General features: G+C 36.4%; 1 protein-coding gene across 6 annotated transcripts in view; it reads left to right on the forward strand.

Annotated features, from left to right (window-relative positions):
* Nucleotides 1-20,035, forward strand: part of COMMD10 (COMM domain containing 10) — a 161,201-nt gene that overhangs the window by 138,843 nt on the left and 2,323 nt on the right. Inside the window, exons 6-7 of one of the 6 annotated variants that reach the window (XR_004318656.1) lie at nucleotides 15,900-16,033; nucleotides 17,373-19,281. The exons of 1 other annotated variant lie outside the window; for it this stretch is intronic. Coding sequence is in view for 3 of the 5 variants with exons in the window: in XM_032476546.1 (XP_032332437.1) it covers nucleotides 17,373-17,453 (81 nt within the window). In the remaining 2 variants the exon portion in view is untranslated. Of the gene's footprint in view, nucleotides 1-2,209; nucleotides 2,730-13,183; nucleotides 13,238-15,899; nucleotides 16,034-17,372; nucleotides 19,282-20,035 lie in introns of those variants that run through there. 4 more of the 6 variants (XR_004318655.1, XM_032476546.1, XM_032476547.1 and 1 more) reach the window with 4 other exon arrangements.

Raw genomic sequence — 20,035 nt, forward strand, 5'->3', positions numbered from 1 at the left:
CTTCTCTGTTGCTTATTTTAGCCTCAGTTTTCTCTAATTTGATTTTTTTTCTCTTAGTCAGTCTCCTCTGATTTTTAGTTTAGAACTTCCTCCAATTTTCTGGTCTGCAGTGGTGTTCTTTCTTATTTTCCTGTGCTCTTAATGTTTCTTCTTTTTAAAAATATATTCTGTGTGGAATTTAAAGGGAAGGGAAAGAGGTAAATATGTCCTCATTTACCATTATGATCTATTTTCTCTTAAAACTATGGATTTAAAATTAAGAGAACTTAGAAGATGATGAAACTATTTAATGGAAACGTATCAACATATTTTAAAAGGAGGAGACTATGCTGAATGTTTATAGTGCTTAATGAGTTTGTAAAAGCCATTTATTTAGCATTAACCTTCGTGAGTTCATTTTTTCCTCTAAGAAAACAAATCAAAGATACTGACTTTGGAGCAATTTCTTGGGCACTGTTTATTGTTAGTCATCCTATTTAAGAAGAACTTGCTTAAGTGGTACTTTTCTTTCATGGTAACAAATGGATTATTTTGATATATTCAATCCTCAGTTTTAACCCATTTTATTAACCTATTTTATTTTCAAAAGGAGCATGGTATGTCAGTATATTGATTGGTAAATTTTAACTTAGCAATATTAAAAGAAGTAAACCTAATGTACTTTAATGGGGATTATTACAAGAACTTCACTGTCTTGTTTTAGGCAAGATTCAGTAAAAAGAAAAAATCGTGTATTATATTAATAGTCATGCAAAGCAATAGCCAGTTTGCACAAGTAAATTAACTATCTGCTAAAATGGACAGGTTGATTTTTTTTATAACCTCCTTTTAATTAATTACATTTTTGAAAAAAGAATACGACTTAAAATTAAATCCCAGGCTTTAATGTCATATTGTTCATAATTGTATTTTGAAAGAAAGTTTGCTATTTTAAGTGTTTAGAAGAGAATAAGGAAATATTTTCATTTATATGGTTCTGGTTTATTTATGGTGTAAGTACTATATGTTTTTTCATTAAACAATCCAAAAATAGGAGGACATGAAACATATTCTCTTTGTGAAAGTTAGAAATTATCAACAAATCAGTAAGACTGCTTTTATTTTATTTTTTTTAATTTTTCTTTAGGAGAGTTAGACTGCTTTTGTTCATGAATTGCTTCATGGAGACTTACGAAATTTGATTTCATTTTTGTCTTTTACTTTTTTCTAGCAAAACCAGTTCTTACTTTAGAGACATCAGTAGCCCACAGAAATCTGTTGCTTTTCTTTTCAAAGTACACCTGCATCCAAAACTGATTAAAAGCACACATAAAAAGAAAACTGCCATAATGAAGTATATTTCTCAGTACTACCTGATTTGCCAATATGACTAGTTTTGATTAAAAAGAAGTTGATTATAATATTCAAGACTGTTTATTGAGCAGAAAAACTGGATGCAATCAGAAATCAGAGGTGTACCCAAGGAGACACTAAATCTGAAAGTCTTGATGTGACAATTGCTGTTTCCTTTTACGGTTTTATTGGTCTCGCTACAGTAATACTAAGTAGTTCCTCTCCAGGTATCGGAGGATTTTCTTGTTGGGGAGGGAGGATGGTGATGCTTTCATTTTACATTTATTTTTTTTAATGATATTAGAGTGATGTTGCAGGTATTCTTATCATATCTTACTAAAACTCTTTTATCAAATTGATCAGTACAGCCTGCAGCTGGTTACTTCCAAAAATATGTTACCATGACTAGAAGTTTTCATTTCAGTGCATTTATTTGACACCTTTCTCATTGTTATTGACTAAAACACTTGATTCTTGCCTCTTCTTTCTTTGTATCTATTTTCTCATTTTTGTTTTGCAGCCTTCTGCATATGTACGTATCTCTGGCTTCTTCATTTGTATCAACTAGCACTAATATTTTAGTGCCTGACTTTCATCTTCACTTAGCAACTCAAGTTGTCGTTGTTTATGGTTGACCAGCAGGCTTGGTGCTCCTGCTCTACATATTCTCAATCTCTCATCAACCTCTGGTATTACTGGCCAGCCGTACTTAGTGTTTTTACTTTAGAAATATTCTTTTTCCCTTAGTTTTATAATAATTTTAGGTAATATTTATTGAGCACTTAATTTGTGTCATTCACTATTCCAAGCACTTTTCGTGTCATACGATCTTTACTCCAGTCCTGAGATGAGTTATTATTCTTCTTCCCATTCACAGGTAAGGAAAGTGAGAAGCTGAGAGACTGATTACATTGTGTGAAGCTCTACAACTAATAAGTGGTGGAACCAGGATTCAGACGCAGGCAATCTAACTCTAGAGCTGGTGCTTTTAACTTCTAGATGCTGTCTTGCTTTTCTAATCAGTGTTTCCTCTCATCGTTTTCAGTTGGAGTCTAGGTCTTTATATTTTTATTTGGCGAACACTTACTGTAATGTTAAACATTCCTGTATCCCTCAGAGCTGTCCAAGTATCAGTTAATGTATTTTTCAACAGGGTAGGAGTTTAATACATGTTATGGGTCAATTTCTTTTTGTTGCACTTGGAAATTAAATTTAAGGAGAAATGTCATTACAAGGTTCAAAGTTAGACGTAAGAGGATATAGAAATGACCTGCATATGTGTTTTTACTTTATCCATAGTTCTTCAGTTCCCTAATAGCTCTATAACAAGACATTATAATGCCTGGATTTCATCATTAGCAATTAAGATACAATTATCTAAAGCTGAAAATTGAATTTAGGGCCAGATTTTTCAATGTTAATTATTTGAAAATGTGTAACTTTCCTCATTATAAAATGAATTCTTGTTTAAGTATTGGTTGTCTAGTCCTTGTCTGTGCATTCCCAGGTCTTTTACTCTGAACTAAGCTAAATATAAAATGGCTATGAATTTTGCTCTTTCCATTTTGTACCAACAAAGTGAAAATAATTTTTTATAACTTCATTACTCATTTCCAAAATAATTTGAAGTACAAGTTAGGCCCATTTGTGCCATTTTTGGCAATATTTCTATGTCAGATATTTTACAGTCTTCCATTTAAAACGGCCCATGTAGTATCAGGGTTCGTTGTTTCCTTTTTAAAAATGAGTATAAAATTAGAAAAAATGCCTTGGAACTTGTTTCTTTAGTCACTATAATAGGAGCAGTTAATCTAGCGAAGGAAGAAATTGAAAGTTTTCATATTTGGTTGTCATGACTAAAAATTCCTATGACTTTATAGACAGTCTTCACTAATCTAGAAGCAAGTTTTTATCTATACATGCATATTTTAGAAAATTAATAGTTCACATTTTTTTTTCTTGAGGACTTTTTTCTAAACGTGTAACTACTAAGATACATTTGAATTGCAGCAAATCATATTTTGCGAGAAAATTAAGAGTTAGTTAGAGCTGGACTTTACCCAGAGTGTGAAGCTGTACCCTGGTGCGTAAAGTGCGTGTCAGAGCCTTTCACTAATAGTGTGGCCCCTAAATCAGATTAAACCGTGTCAGATCCCAGTCTCCTCATGCTGTACAGGATCCACCTGGCTCTGCTTCCTCAGGTATCCATTTCCCTTAGATGAATCCTAGTGATTAAAGTGCAGGATGCTGTGCTGCGGGGAGAGAAGAGAGGTTTTATTTTGCAGATTTATTCAACAGTAATTCAGGTCAAATTGTGAATGTATGTTTGTAGCCATAGTATTGTTTAATATTCTAGTTCATTCCCTTTAGTAGTTAAAAAAAATTACTGCTTAATGAAAGTTTTCAGCTAGTCAGACTCACAAAAATCACAAACATAGCATTGGCTCTGCTGTTGAGCCCAAGGTTGGTGGAACCTGCTGATACAGAACGCTGTGATGGAGAGGGCTGACTTAGACTTACTGAAAATTATCCGTATGTAAGTGGACCCACTCAGTTCAAAGCCTAGTCATTTAAGGGTCAGCTGTTACGTGAAGGGCCTTTCAGACAAGAACTTTCAGAATTCTAACCCACGTTTAGGTTAGATCCATAGAATGTTATGTCCTTTCCAAAAAGTAACTTATCTGGATAACATTTACATAACTGTGTATTTAATTGTTAATCTACTACTTGCTTATTTAAAATGTTACATTTAGGAGACTCTTTGGTTTTGGTTTTCCCTTCTCAGTATTTTCCACGTGGCTGTATTTTCCGCTTGATTTGAAAAGCCGTAACAAGTTCTGTTCAGTTTAGCAGGCATTAATTAAACGTTTGTTACATTCAAGGCCCGGGCTAGGTGCCTGTGGAGCGTAAGAAATGATGATGATGGGGAAGACAAAGGTCGCGGACCCCTGCAGTCAGTGATCACTCACTGAATACCAGGCCAGGCAGCTGCCCTAAGTGCTTCTGCACGTAGTGCTTATTTAACCCTCTATCCCTGTCAGGTAGGTTTTGTTATTATCCCCATGTTACAAGTGAGGAAACTGAGGCATAGACCATTTCACAATTGCATAATTTGCTCAAGACAATGACTTGTGAAGATGGGTTTGAAACATAAAGCGGTCTGATACCAGTGGTCACACTCTCAACCATCGTCCTTTACTAAAATGAAGACAGGATCCTACCCTAAACAAGCTTCCCTCCTACTAAAAAAGTGACGATATATTCGGTTGGGCGGGTGGGATGCAGTACAAGGCAGAATGTGTGAGGTGCTGCACTGCTGGCTCAAGTGTGGAAGATACTGGAGCTCAGAAGGACAGCTGCATTTGTTTTGGGAGATGGGAAAAGGCCTCGTAGAAGAGGTGTTTTAGCTGAGCCTTGAAGAGTGGCAGGATTTTGCCATGTGGAAGTTAGAGGAGTACATTCTCATTGAAGGCAGAAGTGGGAATGATGGCATTGTTTTGAGAAAATACAGAAGTGTTCAAGGGTAGTTATTAGCAAATTTGTATAGCATCCTTACAGAGGCAGCAGGGAGAAGGTAATTCAACTTGCATTGCAGAAAGATGGAAGTGGCAGCCTGGGGAATTTGAACTTCTGCCAGTAATGAAGAATCTTTGACGAGTGTAGACTCTAGAATAAGAAGTTCATGATCAGAGTTGGATGGATTGAAGAGGGAAGAGAAGAGTGGCCCTGAGATTTTTAAAAACTTGAACAGAGAGCATATTTAGGAAGTGCATCAAATATTTTAAATATATTTTACTCTCTAAGTTAATGGAAACTAAGGTGGCCAAAGTTAATTTGAATACATGGAAAAGAATAATCTTTGTGCTTGCCTAGACCCTTGAATATAATGCGTAAGCTTTCATTTAAAATTGGAAACTCCACATTATTTTCATGATATTAGTAAATTATAGATTCAAATTATAGATTATTTAAAAACTGAATTATTACATTTTCTTTTTTAACTATAGTAGACTGTTTTCGTGGAAAGGGATTATCCAAACGGCAATCTGGCCAAGGTGCTAAGGTGTAACATCTCTTATAATGGTATTATAAAAAATTTTATAGATTTTAATGTTTTACGTCTGATCTTAGAAGACATTCTCTGTAGCTGAAGTAATAGGTCTGAATTGATGGAACAGAAATAAATCTGCCTTCTAAAGAATAATTCCTGTTATGCTCTTTAAATCTCTGTCCATAACCTGACAGTATTTAAAGGACAACATTAAAGAGAGTTGCACTCACAACAGAATTTCATTTTCAGTCGTGTGAATGGTTACAGGTAAATACCTTATTTCAAAGCACCAAAATAGTATTCTCTGAACACAGTATTTCTAGAGGAAAGATTTCCTACCATGCCTGTCAGGGGAAAGCTGATACACTTGGAGAAATTTTGGGCCGCTCCCCAAACCTGTGATTTCCTAACCCAATTGGTGACCCAAGTTATGCTGAGGTCATTGTGCAGACTCTGATTTCCCCTTATGACTCACAATTTACTTCATAGGTTATGTTGACCTTTGAATTTCAGCCAGTAATAAAAATAAAAAGTCTTACTCAGTTAAAGTTAGTTAAATTGAGTTATTCTAAAACAAATTTTTGCCTGGTATCTTTTTTTTTTTAAAGACATTTTCATGTTACTTTTTATGATTTTTATGTAATAAAATAATATATTGTTAATTTTAGATTTGCCCCTTATCTTTTTCTAAAAATACCTCTAAGTGCCATATTGATTCTTTTCAGCTATTTTAGCCTCTTCGTAGGCCCCTCCCTCCTAAGTATCCCTGAATGTAGCTATGTACTGAGAAATGAGTTTTGACAACTACTTTGGTTCCTTAGATTGTAAGCCATCTTAGTCTGCATACATATAGGTTATTAAAGAAGATAATTGTCTCCTACCCTTTCTGATCTCTGCCCTGACAGTCTTAGTTCTTTACCTTTTGTTAAAGGAATAAGAGATAGACAGGGGAGAAACACTGAATACTCTATCCCATTTCTGCATATTCAAATCTCATCTCCAAACACTAGGTCTAATTTCACCTCTATTACAGTTTTTTCTTTTTAATAGAGGTGCTGGAGATTGAACCCAGGACCTCGTGCATGCTAATCTTGTGCTCTACCACTGAGCTATTTCCCTCTCCCCGTTACAAATTTTAAATCAAAGTAAAAGAGGTATTAATTGCAATTTTAATTTTTATTTTCTTTATTGTTTTTTCTACTTTTTAATCTAAGGTTAACAAATGGGTAGCACTTTTAAAAAATCATCTTTCTAACCTCGATATAGTTAAGAACTATATTTTTATATCTTTAAGTCTTTTGTTTGTTGTTTCTTATTTCCTTCTTTATGTTTTTATCTCTAGCCAGTCTTTATCCTTCTACTAAGGGGAAGGCGATCAGATGAGTAGTGGCAAATTTAACTGTATTCTTTCTTTACTCTTTTTAAAGGCAAAATGTTCATCTGAATTATATCTGGGTGTTGGGTTACATGAATATTGGCTGTGTAAGTCCTTATAATTTTAATATTTTAAATATTTCATGATTAAAAAGGAAAAGGTAGACTGGGAGATGTTTAGGGAAAGCTTAAAGACATAGAACTTTAACCGTTGATAATGGGGGAGATACTGACTGTTTTTAGTAGAAGAGCAACCTGATGAAAGTGGCACCTTAAAAACTGAACTTGGCATCTGCATTGAGAATGATCTGGAGGAAGGTGAGACTGAAAAAAGGGGAATTTAAGCAAAGTCAGCATGCTGACTTTTGCGAACTAAGTGCTTGGCCCAGTTAGTATCCCAGGGAATGGGGAGGAAGGGGGAAGGGGTACCGCTTTCTTCAATAATCCTGGGAAGCGTTCCCAAGTGAAAGTACGGAACAGTGCCAGCCCTGCTCAGCGCGTTTTGTGTACTTCAGAACCTATCTCACATCTAGTTCTGCTACATAAATATAAGTGCTCTCCATGAACTAGGTTCACATTTCAAACCGAGAGCAAACAGAGAGCATGACCAGTAATATGATTATTACTCCTAAGCCACCTATGTGGAAGATGGTCTTTTAAGAAGGGCATCCGTTAGCTCTGTTACCAATAATACTGTATTGTATTACTAAGTCTGGCCCATCTAGAAGGAGGCTGTGTCTGTTTGGAAGGGTTCTGATTTACGACACCATCCTTGGCTGCTTCTACAAGTTTCTGCAAACTTTTATGTAAGCCAGTATCATAAATATCTAAAAGAGAAACCTTTAAGCCATTATTTCACCCTATTTCCAGTAACATTGCAAACTTTCAGTACTTTTATAAAATAATTGACTTTTCCCAACTCCATGACACAACTGAGTAATTTTTTCACAGCTATTTGGGTAAATCCCATCCACCTCATCAGTTTTATTTTTGTTAACTCAGATCTGACTTGAAAGTAAAAATTACTTGTAATTGCTTTGGGGTTACACAAATTTAGCCTGTTCTTAAATTAAGTTGTATTCCAATCACCTATGGAATGATGAATGTCTTAATTCCTTATTCAGTTCATCTATGATTTTGAAGCAGTCTGTGTGACCTGTAATCAAAAAGTGATGTTTGATGCATACTCGCAGCGTTCTGTCATTTTTTTCCCATCTGGGTTAGGAAATGCCTTTGAAACCCTTGTTTATTTTCCAGCACTGTAAAAGAATTATGTAAAGCAATTTCAAGTTCAGAATTATTATTGAGGACATTTTAATAGGTTATTTAAAGGTTTGTTTTATTAACTTGGCCTAGGTCACAAAACTCATTAATATTAATGACTAGGCTAGAGAGGCACATAGCCACTCTAATCATCAACAGATACAAAACATTAAACCAAATTGTGTAGCTTTATTATGTTATGAGTCATCCCAGGCAAAGACCACATATAGCAAGAGCTGTTTTGATGTTTCTGACTCAAACCTTTGGCTTCTTATTTCTCTATGTAGATAAACCAGAGTTTTAAACTGACGTACAAATTATTATGGACTTCATATGAATATATAACTCATTAAAATTAAATACTTGGGACTAATCACTCAAAAAAGGCATGTTTTAAATAAACTTTAGAAAAAAGTAAAACTTGAGGCACAAATTACTTTTTTTAAATGCCAGTTTTAAAATCACATTTGCATTCTCTTAAAGAAGTTTACGTGATACAAGACCTTACTGTCATTTGCAAATTTATATAAATATGAGCTGCTAAGTGATCTGTTTATTCCAAAGAGGTGCTCTAACAGCCTCTGCAACTATCTCCAGCCTTTCCTGTAAACAGCAGTGCAGCAAATGGTAGTGGAGAGGGCCTGAAATTTCAATCTTGAGATGAGTAATTAGGCTGTGTTCAATACAACTGATTTTACTTCCACTTATGTATAAACGACAAGGCCTTTTAAACTGGTAGTAGTGAACATAGTGTGGAATGTGAGTGCCTGTTAGGTTGCTTTTGGTAAGTAGAACTAATACTTTGAGACATTTGTTTACAATAGGAGTTGGCAAACTTATTTTTCTACAAAGGGCCAGATAGTAAATATTTTTAAAAGCTTACAGGATATATACAGCTCCACTATTATAACATGAAAGCAATCACAGACAGTATGTAAACAAATGCCTGTGGCTGAGTTCCAGTAAACCTTTATTTATAAACACTGATAGCAAGCCAGATTTAGCCTGTGGACTATAGTTGACCAACCCCTGGTTTACATTCATTTACTTAGTACTGAGTCCTCACCTCCCTAATCAGCGAGGATTAGCTCCTCCCATCCAATCCACCAAAACTCCTCCTGCCAATGTCGGTAACATTCTCTTGTCACTGAATCTAAAGCAAAAGCTTATCAGTTGTCGCAGTTGGTTTTTGGGAGCCTTCGACACTTGAATCACTATTTCCTTCTTACAACTCTGTCTTCCTTTAGGGTCCATGGTAGCACTTTTCTAGTTTTTATCCTACCTCTCAAGGCATTCCTCAGTTTTTGTTTTTGCAAAAAAGCTCTACTTTTTTATAGCCCATTCCTTAAATACTGGTTTGCTTTAGAGAATCTGTTTAAGATTTATATTGTTTCCAGAATGGGCAAAACTGTAGGCACAGAGAGTAGATTTCTGGTTGCCTAGGACTGGGGGGACAAGGAGTTAGCAGAATTAGTGGATGATAGCTAAAGGGCATATAGTTTCTTTTTGGGATGACGGAATACTCTAAAATTCATTGTGATAGTTGCACAACTCTGTGAATATATTAAAAGCCATTGAATTATACACTTTAAATGGGTGAGTTGTATGGTGTGTAATCACCTCCATAAGACTGTTAAAAAAAAAACTGTAAGTTAAGTTCTCCAGTGTTATTATCATCCCTAAATTAAAAATTAAACTGACGTTGCACCATTTACTCGAGTGCCATAGTACAGACTGAACTACTTCCCAGTGCTGTTATCTGTTTTGAGCTCGTGGTAGTTTGCCCCAGACACTATGTTTTAAATGTAAAATGGAAATCTTATTTATGAGTTCCAGGTAAATTTAGGATTATAGAAAAGTATCAACTTGTTAGAACCATTTCATTAGAATCTGCATTATTAGTTCATTTGATGATTCCAAGAGGAATTTGCAAATCATAAATAGGTAATTAGGTTACAGGGAACAAATGTGGCTGGAAAAATGAGCTCAGTCTTCATTTGTCACCATGACAAGTTAAAGATTTGTAATGGAACAACATGATTACAAGTGAACAATCTCTTCTAGACAGTTACTGCCTTAAATTAACCCCATAAGGAAATTAGCTGTTGTACCTGCCCATCTTTAGGACTTTGGGTTCACATGTGTTGAGGGTGAAGTAGGAGGTTTCCAGTTAGTACACTGCAGGTGAACAGTGGATTTTCAGATGCCCATTATGTGATAAATTCAATGCCCCTCATAACATGAAGCAAATGTTGAACTTACCCTTATTACTTTGCAGAAACAGAGCTTACAGTTAGCTGATAAGAAGTGTGAATTGTAACTAAATTTTGAAAATAATACCCATTTAGGTGCACATATTGGTTGTCTTTTCCTTGAAGACTGACATGAGAGTACAAGGTGGAAAAAAATTAAGCCAGAATATATTCTTAATTGCCTTTTTCTTAACACTGTGAATTACATTAGGTTATTTAATTTAGGGTGCAAAATACATAGTGGCTCTTGAAAATACACACACCATCCAATTTTCTGTCTATCAGTGCAGTAAAGTGATTTTATGAACAAGGAAGAAACCCGAACTTGGGCATCGAGCTCATAGTCTTTAAAACTATACTCTGGGAACATAATACGATTTCAGCTTGGTGTTTGTAGTTTACCCGAAATCCCTCAGCTACAGTACTAACACATGTTTTGAGAAGTAATGCAGCTATTCCTTATTCTGTAATGATAAAGCTTCAATAATCAAATAAGTACTTATAATTAGAATGAAGTATAATTTTCAGAAAAAGATAGCATCACCTGTAATATTTATTACAGGAAAAAAGCTCCATTTGCTAGCTGTCAGTGCTCTTCTTAATGTAATTTCTCACTGTATTTAAGGAGCTTTGTGTAATCATATTCAAAGCCTCTTATCTTGCTGATTATATTCAGGAACCATAGCTAAATATTTCAATACCAAAGCTGAAAATCATAATGACATATCAGCATACGCATAATAAATTATAGTTAATGAATACTATAGGAGATGCATTTTGATTGGCTCCAAGTTTGTGATCTGCTCATCCATAGCACATTGTTAAAGGATGGTGAGGATATGACTGCCAAGCATATTGTTTTGTCTACACAAGAATAAAATAATATTTTAGCCAGAATGAAAGGAGCATATACAGATAACAGATTAAATGTCCTGTCAACTGAAGTATACATCCCTCATTAAACATTTAGTGACAGTATTTCATATACATTTTTACACAATTTTTATATTGAATAGAAGTTTCTAGCCAAAAATGCATTGTTGTTATGTTGACAGACACAATTACTGTGTTTTTAGCTAAAACCTCACATCTTGTGTTTTCACCAGTTTGAGGCAGGGGCCTCAAGTATGAGAAGCCAGTTTTCAAGCTAACTGGGGAATCAGTACTTAGAGTTTAATTATTGTAGCCCACATGTTTACTGTGTAAACAAGAGTTATAAGACCTATAAGACTACTGTCATCACTGGAACAAATGCTACAGAATAATTTGAAAACATTGTCATCATTTAGACAAAATCTATTTATTCTGATACTCTACCTATATAATATCCCCCCCCAATGGTGTGAGAGGGAACATATTTAAGTTTAGCAGTCTTCCCTTCTTAAAATTAAGCATAACAAATATATATTAAGTTACTGAGTACTACGATCAAGTACCATACTAGGCTAATAGACTTCAATAAAGAAAATAAAGGCTAGCCCCTGCCCTTGAAGAACCCACCATCAATGGTACAAGTGTAAGTAATTCCATACGATACAGTAGGGAAAGGCAAAGACAGAGATCTGCCCAGGGTGCTGTGATGTCAGCTGGACTGAGTACTAAAGGATCTAGCTGAATGAAAGAGCTGGTATATGTGCGCGTGTGTGCGCACATGCACGCACAGGAGCATCTGGGAGCATTACTGGGTGAGCGCAGGGAACAGCGTGAACAAAGGCCCGGAGGCCAGTGTGCAGAACACTGCTGGTACTGCTGCCGCATGCAGTGCATTCGGATAATGCCAGGAGATAGGGGGCAGGTGGAGGCGTGGGCCAGATTTTGGGAGTCTTGAATGCCGTGCTAATGAGCTTAAAATTTGCTTGTGCTGGTTTTATACTGCCCACCTATATTCTTAAACAGATAAGCATTTTGTCAAACTGTACTTTGCAAAGATTGAAAAAGGCAAGTTATAATTTTGGTTGATTTGACCCTAGGAAAATGCCTTTTGTGGCTTATGTTATGTTTATTTGTTGCAGTTATTCTTTTATAACGTCTATCAAACTTTGATATAAGCTCAGGGTTTTCAGTTTGCCCAGTGCTTTCCTGAAACAGCAGGGCCGTGCCTGTGAGGTTTTGGAGCCTGCTAGAGTGGGCAGTATTTTAATGAAGAACCTTTGAAATCACAGGGCTTGAGAGAGTAATAGAAATGAGCTCCATATTCAGGTGACAGTAGTCATTTTCTTGCTCTGTTTCTCTGTGTGATGTGGTATATTCGTCGGGCTAACAGTCTTATTTGTTTGTTTGGAATTAGAATTATAAGCATGGCAATTGTAGTATGTTAATTATTGTAAATTCTTCACAGTAGCTTTTTTTTTATAAAAATTAATGTAATAAGACAAAGAGAGTTGCTTGTTTTTTTCTGAAAATTTTTGAGACATTCAAGGCTTTAACTTGACATTTTACACCTCTTACTTGGCACCTCGTCAACCATAATTATCAAACTGTTTACCCTCAGGAAAGCTTTTACGTATTTCTGTGTAGAATGAGTCAGAGAAGGTAAGTAATTATGCAAATTCATGGGGAGAATTTTTTTCTATAAATTAACTTGATATGCAGGTGAATGCTGTTTTACCCTAAGTTTCCATAATAATGTAGTGGAAAGAACAGTGACTAGTCCCACCACTGGATACTTTACATGAGTTAGTTCATCTTTGTTTTCTCACCTGTTAAGTAAGAGGGTTGAGGCAGGTTATCACTAAGCTCTTTCTTACTGGCATCTTGTGGTTCTCTGACTACGTCAGTTCCCCAGGTTACTCTGCCTACACACTTGTGCCTTTCAGCATCCCTGAGTCACAGAACTGAGAAGAGCCTTAGGAGACTGTGTAGTCCATCTGCCTCACAAACGAGTGGAAATTTTCTCTTTCTCTTTTCCTAGAACGTTTTGCCTGTACCTTCTCAAGCTGGCATCCTCTGAATCAGAGCTGGTTGTAAGATCTGTTACCCCGCTGGTTGCCAGGATTAATTCCATGGATCCGACAGATGGGCAAAGATTCCCTTCACTTCTCACTGTTCCATGTACATTCTTGCTATTGTGGGAAGCTCAGCTGTAAAGGGCAACCTGCCTACCTAGAAAAGGATCTGTCGTTGGTCCAGAGTATACTCTTTCCTATGGCTTATTCATCTTTGTATCAGTACTGTTTGAATGTTTATTAAATAACTGAATATTATAGGTGGCAGAAATGGTTAATGTTTGTATGTATGAGGAAAGTTTCACTAACTATTCAATAATAGTGAAGATAGTCAGCAAATAATAATAGAGATACTGGAATATTTTTACAATGATCTACAACTGAATGTAGTTACCATTGTAGAGAATATAATTTATAGATGTATTTTTTATTGAATAGTTCCTGATGATTTTTGTTTTATAAACCCATTCAGTAGAACTTGAAATATTATTTAAATTTTACCTCTATCCTTCATTTCTCTAACTGAAAAGGACCTCGCAAATTCTTTTTAGATTTAACTAGGACAAGAGATCAGTAGTTTTTCTTTTACTGGAGTCCTCTACTTCTGATTTTCTAGGTGAAAAGGTAATTGTATGATTTCTAATTCTGATATCCAACTTAATTTTAAAAGCCAAGTAATGTAAACTTAGTTTAATTTTTATCTAATTTATATCTATATTATTTAGAGATTATTTCTACTTAGATAATTCATGAAGAAGCTAATACATTTCTGTTTTAGAAAACATGTGTGTGTTCCTAATATCTAACTAATGGGAAAGCAAACTATTTTTACTGTCAACTTTCATCAAGTTAGACCTCTCTGACCACCTCTCTGAATTCTGTTTCCATGAGGATTTTGCTAATGGGTATGTGCAACCTTGTCCAGGTGCTGGTAGACAGGGTTACACATTTAAAAGAAAAAGAAGTGGGTGAACAAATACATATTTCTTCCCTTGTAAGAAACTGGCAGAATGTTAATCTTTGCACTTTCATTTTCACTTTGCAGTGTTTTTGAGGTTGCAGAAAGTCTAAGTTTGATATTAATGCATGAGACTGGCTTAGACAGTGTAAGTGGTGAATTTCCTAACAGTGTAAGTGGTGAATTTCCTAAATAGGTTCTTGGTTGTAATCTTATATGTGTAAGACAGAAGAGAGGGAGTAAATCTTCTAGTCTGTGTGTGTTTAGTTAACAATATTAGTGACTTTAATGGGTTTTACTGGAAAATGGAAGACTGAAGGCAAGCCACCCAGTTTTATTGCCCGTGTGCCAACTTACTAAATTATTTTGATTCATGTAATAAATGCCATACATTTCCACTTACCATGCAGAAACATTTGTGAACCTGGTGGTACTCGTCATTTATGGAACACCTTCCTGCCGTCAATATTGGAGTTCCATAGGGTTCAGCCCCAGGCTGCCCTCTCTTCTCATACTTCGTTTGTTTCCTGGGCAATCTAATTCCATTTTAAAAAGCAATATATCAGTAACTCCCAAATGTATATCTCTTACCTAAATTTCTTTTCTGGCTTTCTAGGCTTATTTCACGTCTTTTCAGAGCAGTCCACAGACATATCAAGTTAATTGTATCTGAAACTGCACCTTTGAGTCTGTCTTTCTTCAGATCTGCTCCTCTGGAGTTTCCTATCTTGGCTGCATCCATCAGTTTGTCTTGCCAAAAACCCAAGAGTCGTTCTTGATTCATTTCTGTTCCTTCACCTCTTCCTCCAACTCAGATCTGTCTCTCGGTGCTATCTCTTCTAAACCATATTTCGAGTTTTTTCACTTTTCTCTGTCACCGTTGCCGTCACATTAGATTAGGTCTTTTGCCTGGACTAATGCAATATAGCCTCCTAACCGGTTTCTCCACATCCAGTTTATCCAACTCTAATCCATTTACAAATAAAAGCCAAAATGAGTTGTTAATATGTAAATATAATTATATCATTCTTACAACTCTCCAGTGGCTTTCCATTGCTCTTAGGGTAGATTTCATCTCTTCTCTCTGTCCCAGCAGAGGTGAGGAGTCCTCTGTTAGTTTGCAAGGGCTGCCGTAACACAGTTCCACAGACTGGGTGGCTTAAATAACAGAAATTTATTTCCTCACAGCTCTGGAGGCTAAAAATTTGAGACCAGGGTGTCAGCAGGATCGGTGTCTTCTAAGGCCTTGCTCCTTGGTTATAATGGCCATCTTCCTCCATTGTCTTCATATAGTCTTTCCTTTGTGTGTGTCTGCGTCCTCATCTCTTCTTCTAAGGACAGCAGTCATATTAGATTAGGACCCACCCACATGACCTCATTTTTCACCTTTAGTATCTCTGAAGACCCTATGTCCAAAAACAGTTACATTCTGAGGTACTGGAGTGGTGAGGATTTCAACATGAATTTTGGGGAGACACAGTTCAGCCCACAACAGGGCCTAAACTGATGGTTGATGGAGGAGTAAGCAGGTAGAAAACGCAGTACTGTGCGTCAGCATCTTAACTGGTACGATGTCAACATAGTGCCTCACATAGATGTTGAAAAGGTGCTGGAAACATTGATACACAAGTATCTGTTTGTGTTCCTGCCTTCGTTTATTTTGGGTGTATACTCAGGAGTGGGCTTGCTGGGTCACATGGTAATTCTTTCATTAACTTTTTTAGAAACTCCCAATGTTTTCTGCATCTCCGGCACCATTTTACATTCCCACCAACAGTGTATGAGGACTTGAATTTCTCTACATCCTCACCGACGTATTTTTCCCCTCATTAAAAAAAGATATGTGATCTTCCTAATAGTAAGTGTGAAGTGGTATCTCACTGCAGTTTTGCCTTGCATTTCCATAGTGACTAACGATGCTGAATTCCTCATCATATGCTTGCTTGCCATTTGTATATCTTCTCTGGAGACATGTGTGTTCCAGTCCTTTGCCTATTTTTTAATTGAGTTTGTCTTTTTGTTGTTGAATTACAGGAGTTCTTTATATATTCTGGGTATTATACTTTTATTAGAGAATGATTCACAAATACTTTCTCCCATCCTGTAGTCTTTTTTACTCCTTCACTTCTTTTCGATCTTAACTTGGATGTTACCATCTCAGTGAGACCTTTTTTGATGACCTAACCCTGAATCTCCTTAACCCTACTTACCACCAAACAAACACACATTCCCTCTCCCTGCTTTATTTTTCTTCCTAGCACTTACCACCAGCAAACATACCTATACATATGTTGTGAATTATGATGATTCTTTATTATTATTATTGTTAGATTTCTTATTTATTATCTTTTTCAACTAGAATGTGGAGGATTTTTGTCTCCATTGTTCATTGCTATTTACATAGCACCTAGAACAGGTCTTACTGTAGGTATTTAATAGAAATTTACTGAATAAAAATGAATGAATGAATTTAATACATAACAATGCCATTTTTTTCATAATTGGGGAAATATACAGAAAAAGAGTACATTGGTTTGCCAAAAAAAAAAAAAAGAATACCTTTTACTTACCACCAACATCAAGAAATAAATTATTGCTTAATTTATAAGAAGAAGAAAAAGAAGAAATAAGAATCTGCTCTTACGCCTCCTCCCAATTACTACCTCTCTCCAGTGACCCAGATGTGATCAGTATTCTGATACTTCTGGTAATATTTTTGGTGCCTTACTTTATAGTTTTACCACATAAGCATTTGTTTCTAAAGCCTTTTCTGTTGTTTTTTTATATCTTCATACACATGAAATTGATCACACGTGTTCTCCTGTGCCTGCCTCTGACATTCAACATTATTTTGTGGGAGTCGTGCATGGTCTTGTATTTGGCTGTAGCTTATTGTCGTGTCTGTGTAACTTTCCAGTGTGTATTACTCTACACAGTTTATGTATTCTCCTGTTGAAAGAAATTTTGGCTGCTTCCATTTTTGATTTTTTCGAATCATAATGCTGTCAGTATTCTTCTACCTATCTCATGGTTCCCAAGTATGTACATTTCTGTTAAGCCCAATATTAATACTTGGGAGCGAATTTCTGGGTCATAGGATATGCATGTATTTAGCTTTAGTAAACAATGCCAAACAAGTTTCCAGAGTAGTTATACAGATTTTCACCCCTTTCAGCATATATTTTCATATGTTTCAGGGTTTCGTGGACAACCTGGATACATACCCTCTCAGCTGGGGAACCTGCCAGGAAACCTGCCAAGAAAAGGGCTGTCCGTAATTGTTTGTCCCCTCCCCGCCCCCCAGCCCTTGCATTTCACCACCAGCCAGCTTCCCAGTCATTCACACTGGCTGGAGTCCCTTTTAACAATCTAACATGGCACCAAAGGGTCTCCTGATGGTTTCCTCCTTCTCCCCAGCCACATGCTAACACCCAGGTGGCTTTTTTTTAAATTGAGATATAATTGACCCAACATTGTAATTAGTTTCCATTTGAACCTTCCACATGTTTTCTGAAGAGTAAACATTGAAGTTAAAGAGTTAATTCTGGTTTGATGAGCAAATTTGTGACCCTCTAGTTATATTCGCAAGGAGAGCTAAGAATGTGTTTTCCACCTAAAAATGCTGTAGTCCCAGAAAAGGTTTTGATCAGGCCTCCTCCTAATGTTTGTAGGGCCTGAAGAAGGAGTAAAAATGGAGGCCATGGTCTATTCTAAATTCAAAGTCATAAATAAAGCTATCAGACTGTAAAATTAAATGTGAGTTATACTTTTTTCTTGATAAGATACCTTCCTAATGTCCTGGAGGCCAGATTTGAATGTAAAATTCTTGGACTCTGTGGGGTTCATGTCAGAACATGACAATGTGGGCAATTGGCCCCTCGCCAGCCCCCTTTTCCTTTTTATCCTACATATCTAAGCTCCATCCTTACTCCCCTAAAAAACTAGAAGACAGCTACCCTCGGCCACCCCTTGGGTAAACATGGATTCTCAAAATCTCTCTATACATAGACATGAAACACTTAGAAACCACTCCCATGTTCTTCCATTTTAGTCATTGTGCGTTGAATGGGAAACGATCATGGTAGCAGCTCCCAGTCATAATGCCAAGCATGAGGGACTCTACCAGGTATCAGCTTTTTTCCTTTTAGAGCTGAGTATTTCAGTAAAGCAGGACACGACATTGAGTCGCCTTTGAACACAGGCTTGAGCTGCACAGGTCCACTTATATGTGGATTTTTTTCAATAAATACTGTGGCACTACACATCCACAGTTGGCTGAATCTACGGATTCGGAACCCCAGATCTGGAGTGGAGATTATGGGACTTGAGCATCCACAAATTTTGGTATCCACAGTGGTCCTGGCACCAATCTGCTGCAGGATGCCAAGGGATTACTATTATGGATATGTATGTGTGTGTGTGTGTGTATATAAAATAAACACACATCTATAGATATACACACTAATGCACATACTCACATTATTTTAGTTATTGTTATTTTAAGAAGTATTTTTTTTAAAGTTCCCTTCTTTCCCTTTCCTCAATATAACATTTTAAGAAATACTACTTTGAAAGGAAGCAAAGCAAAATGCAGGAAACAAGAGCCTAGCTTGGCCGCTACCTCTCTAGGGTCCAGCAAATTAGTTGTTCACATACTGATTTAGTCTCTAGTCTCTCCTGACCTTTGGCTTGGAGGATAAAGTAATGAACTTGTTTTGCTTTTCCCTAGGGTACAGCTAGACTTATCATCTCCCTTCAGCTGCTGGGAGGAAACACAGCACTGCTAGATAAAGCTGATGCAGACTTTGGAGGTTTTGTGATATGTGCCAATTAACTAACTGATTTTTCTAATATAATTTGAAAAATTCATAGTTTTTGTTTATCATTTGTAAAGGATGACACTTTAAAACTGGTGTGCTGCTTCATTCATTTTAAAGCTCAAAGATGGGTGTGTAAGAGGAAACGAAGACGTGTGAGATTTGATCCTGTGCGCGGAGGCTTCATGAGAAGGGAGGTGCCCTTTCTGAGCGTAGCCCCATTGATCTCCTAAAGTTAGCTGCAGATAACTTGTTTTGAAAATGTTGGCTTTGTAAATAGAAATGGAAATCATTAAAACAAAGAAGGAAATGAAAGTAGAACCTGAGAACTAGAATACAGTGTTGGAAATGACCACAGACAACTAAGTGCATGAATCAATGACTGTTCGCAAGCTTTCCACTTCTTCAGTTCATGGTGCTGTTTGATGTCACGTGAGCAGGATAGTGTGGTCAGAGCAGGTAACACATTCTTGGCATTCTTTCCTCATTAACTTCCATTTCCCAAAGGTACCTTGAATAAAATAGACATATCTGAACCATCTTCAGAAACTAGATCCTCAGTTTACAAAATCAACCAAAAGTAGATTGGAGTGGGTTGGTAATGTGCTGCGCTTTCCTGCACCATCATGCATGCATAAACAATATTACTTAGCATCTGTAGCATCCATCAAGATTTCTCTGCTGCATGTAAGGTGAAAGGAAGGAGCATAATTAAGTCCCAGCTTTGAAGCTGTTGTGTTAATTGTTAACTTTTGCTGAGTCTGTACATTAAAAAAGGTAACAATCTCAGCATGTTAAGATCATAACTGTTAGATTCACGCTTGGAGGCGGCAGCTGTGCTGATGTGTGGCATTAATGGCTGGGTGAGTTCAATCAGATATGCTGCCTCCAGTGCCTTTGTGTAATGGTGTTTACTAGATTTCAAATGGACTGCTGAGAAAGATGAAATATAATCGCAGGTATAATCTCTGTCTTGAAAAAAATAGATAATGAAATTGTTCTCTTGTTGGCATATATTTTATTAACCTTTGTGGAATCAACTT

This window comes from Camelus ferus, chromosome 3 (genome assembly GCF_009834535.1).
Source record: "Camelus ferus isolate YT-003-E chromosome 3, BCGSAC_Cfer_1.0, whole genome shotgun sequence".
NCBI lineage: Eukaryota > Metazoa > Chordata > Mammalia > Artiodactyla > Camelidae > Camelus > Camelus ferus.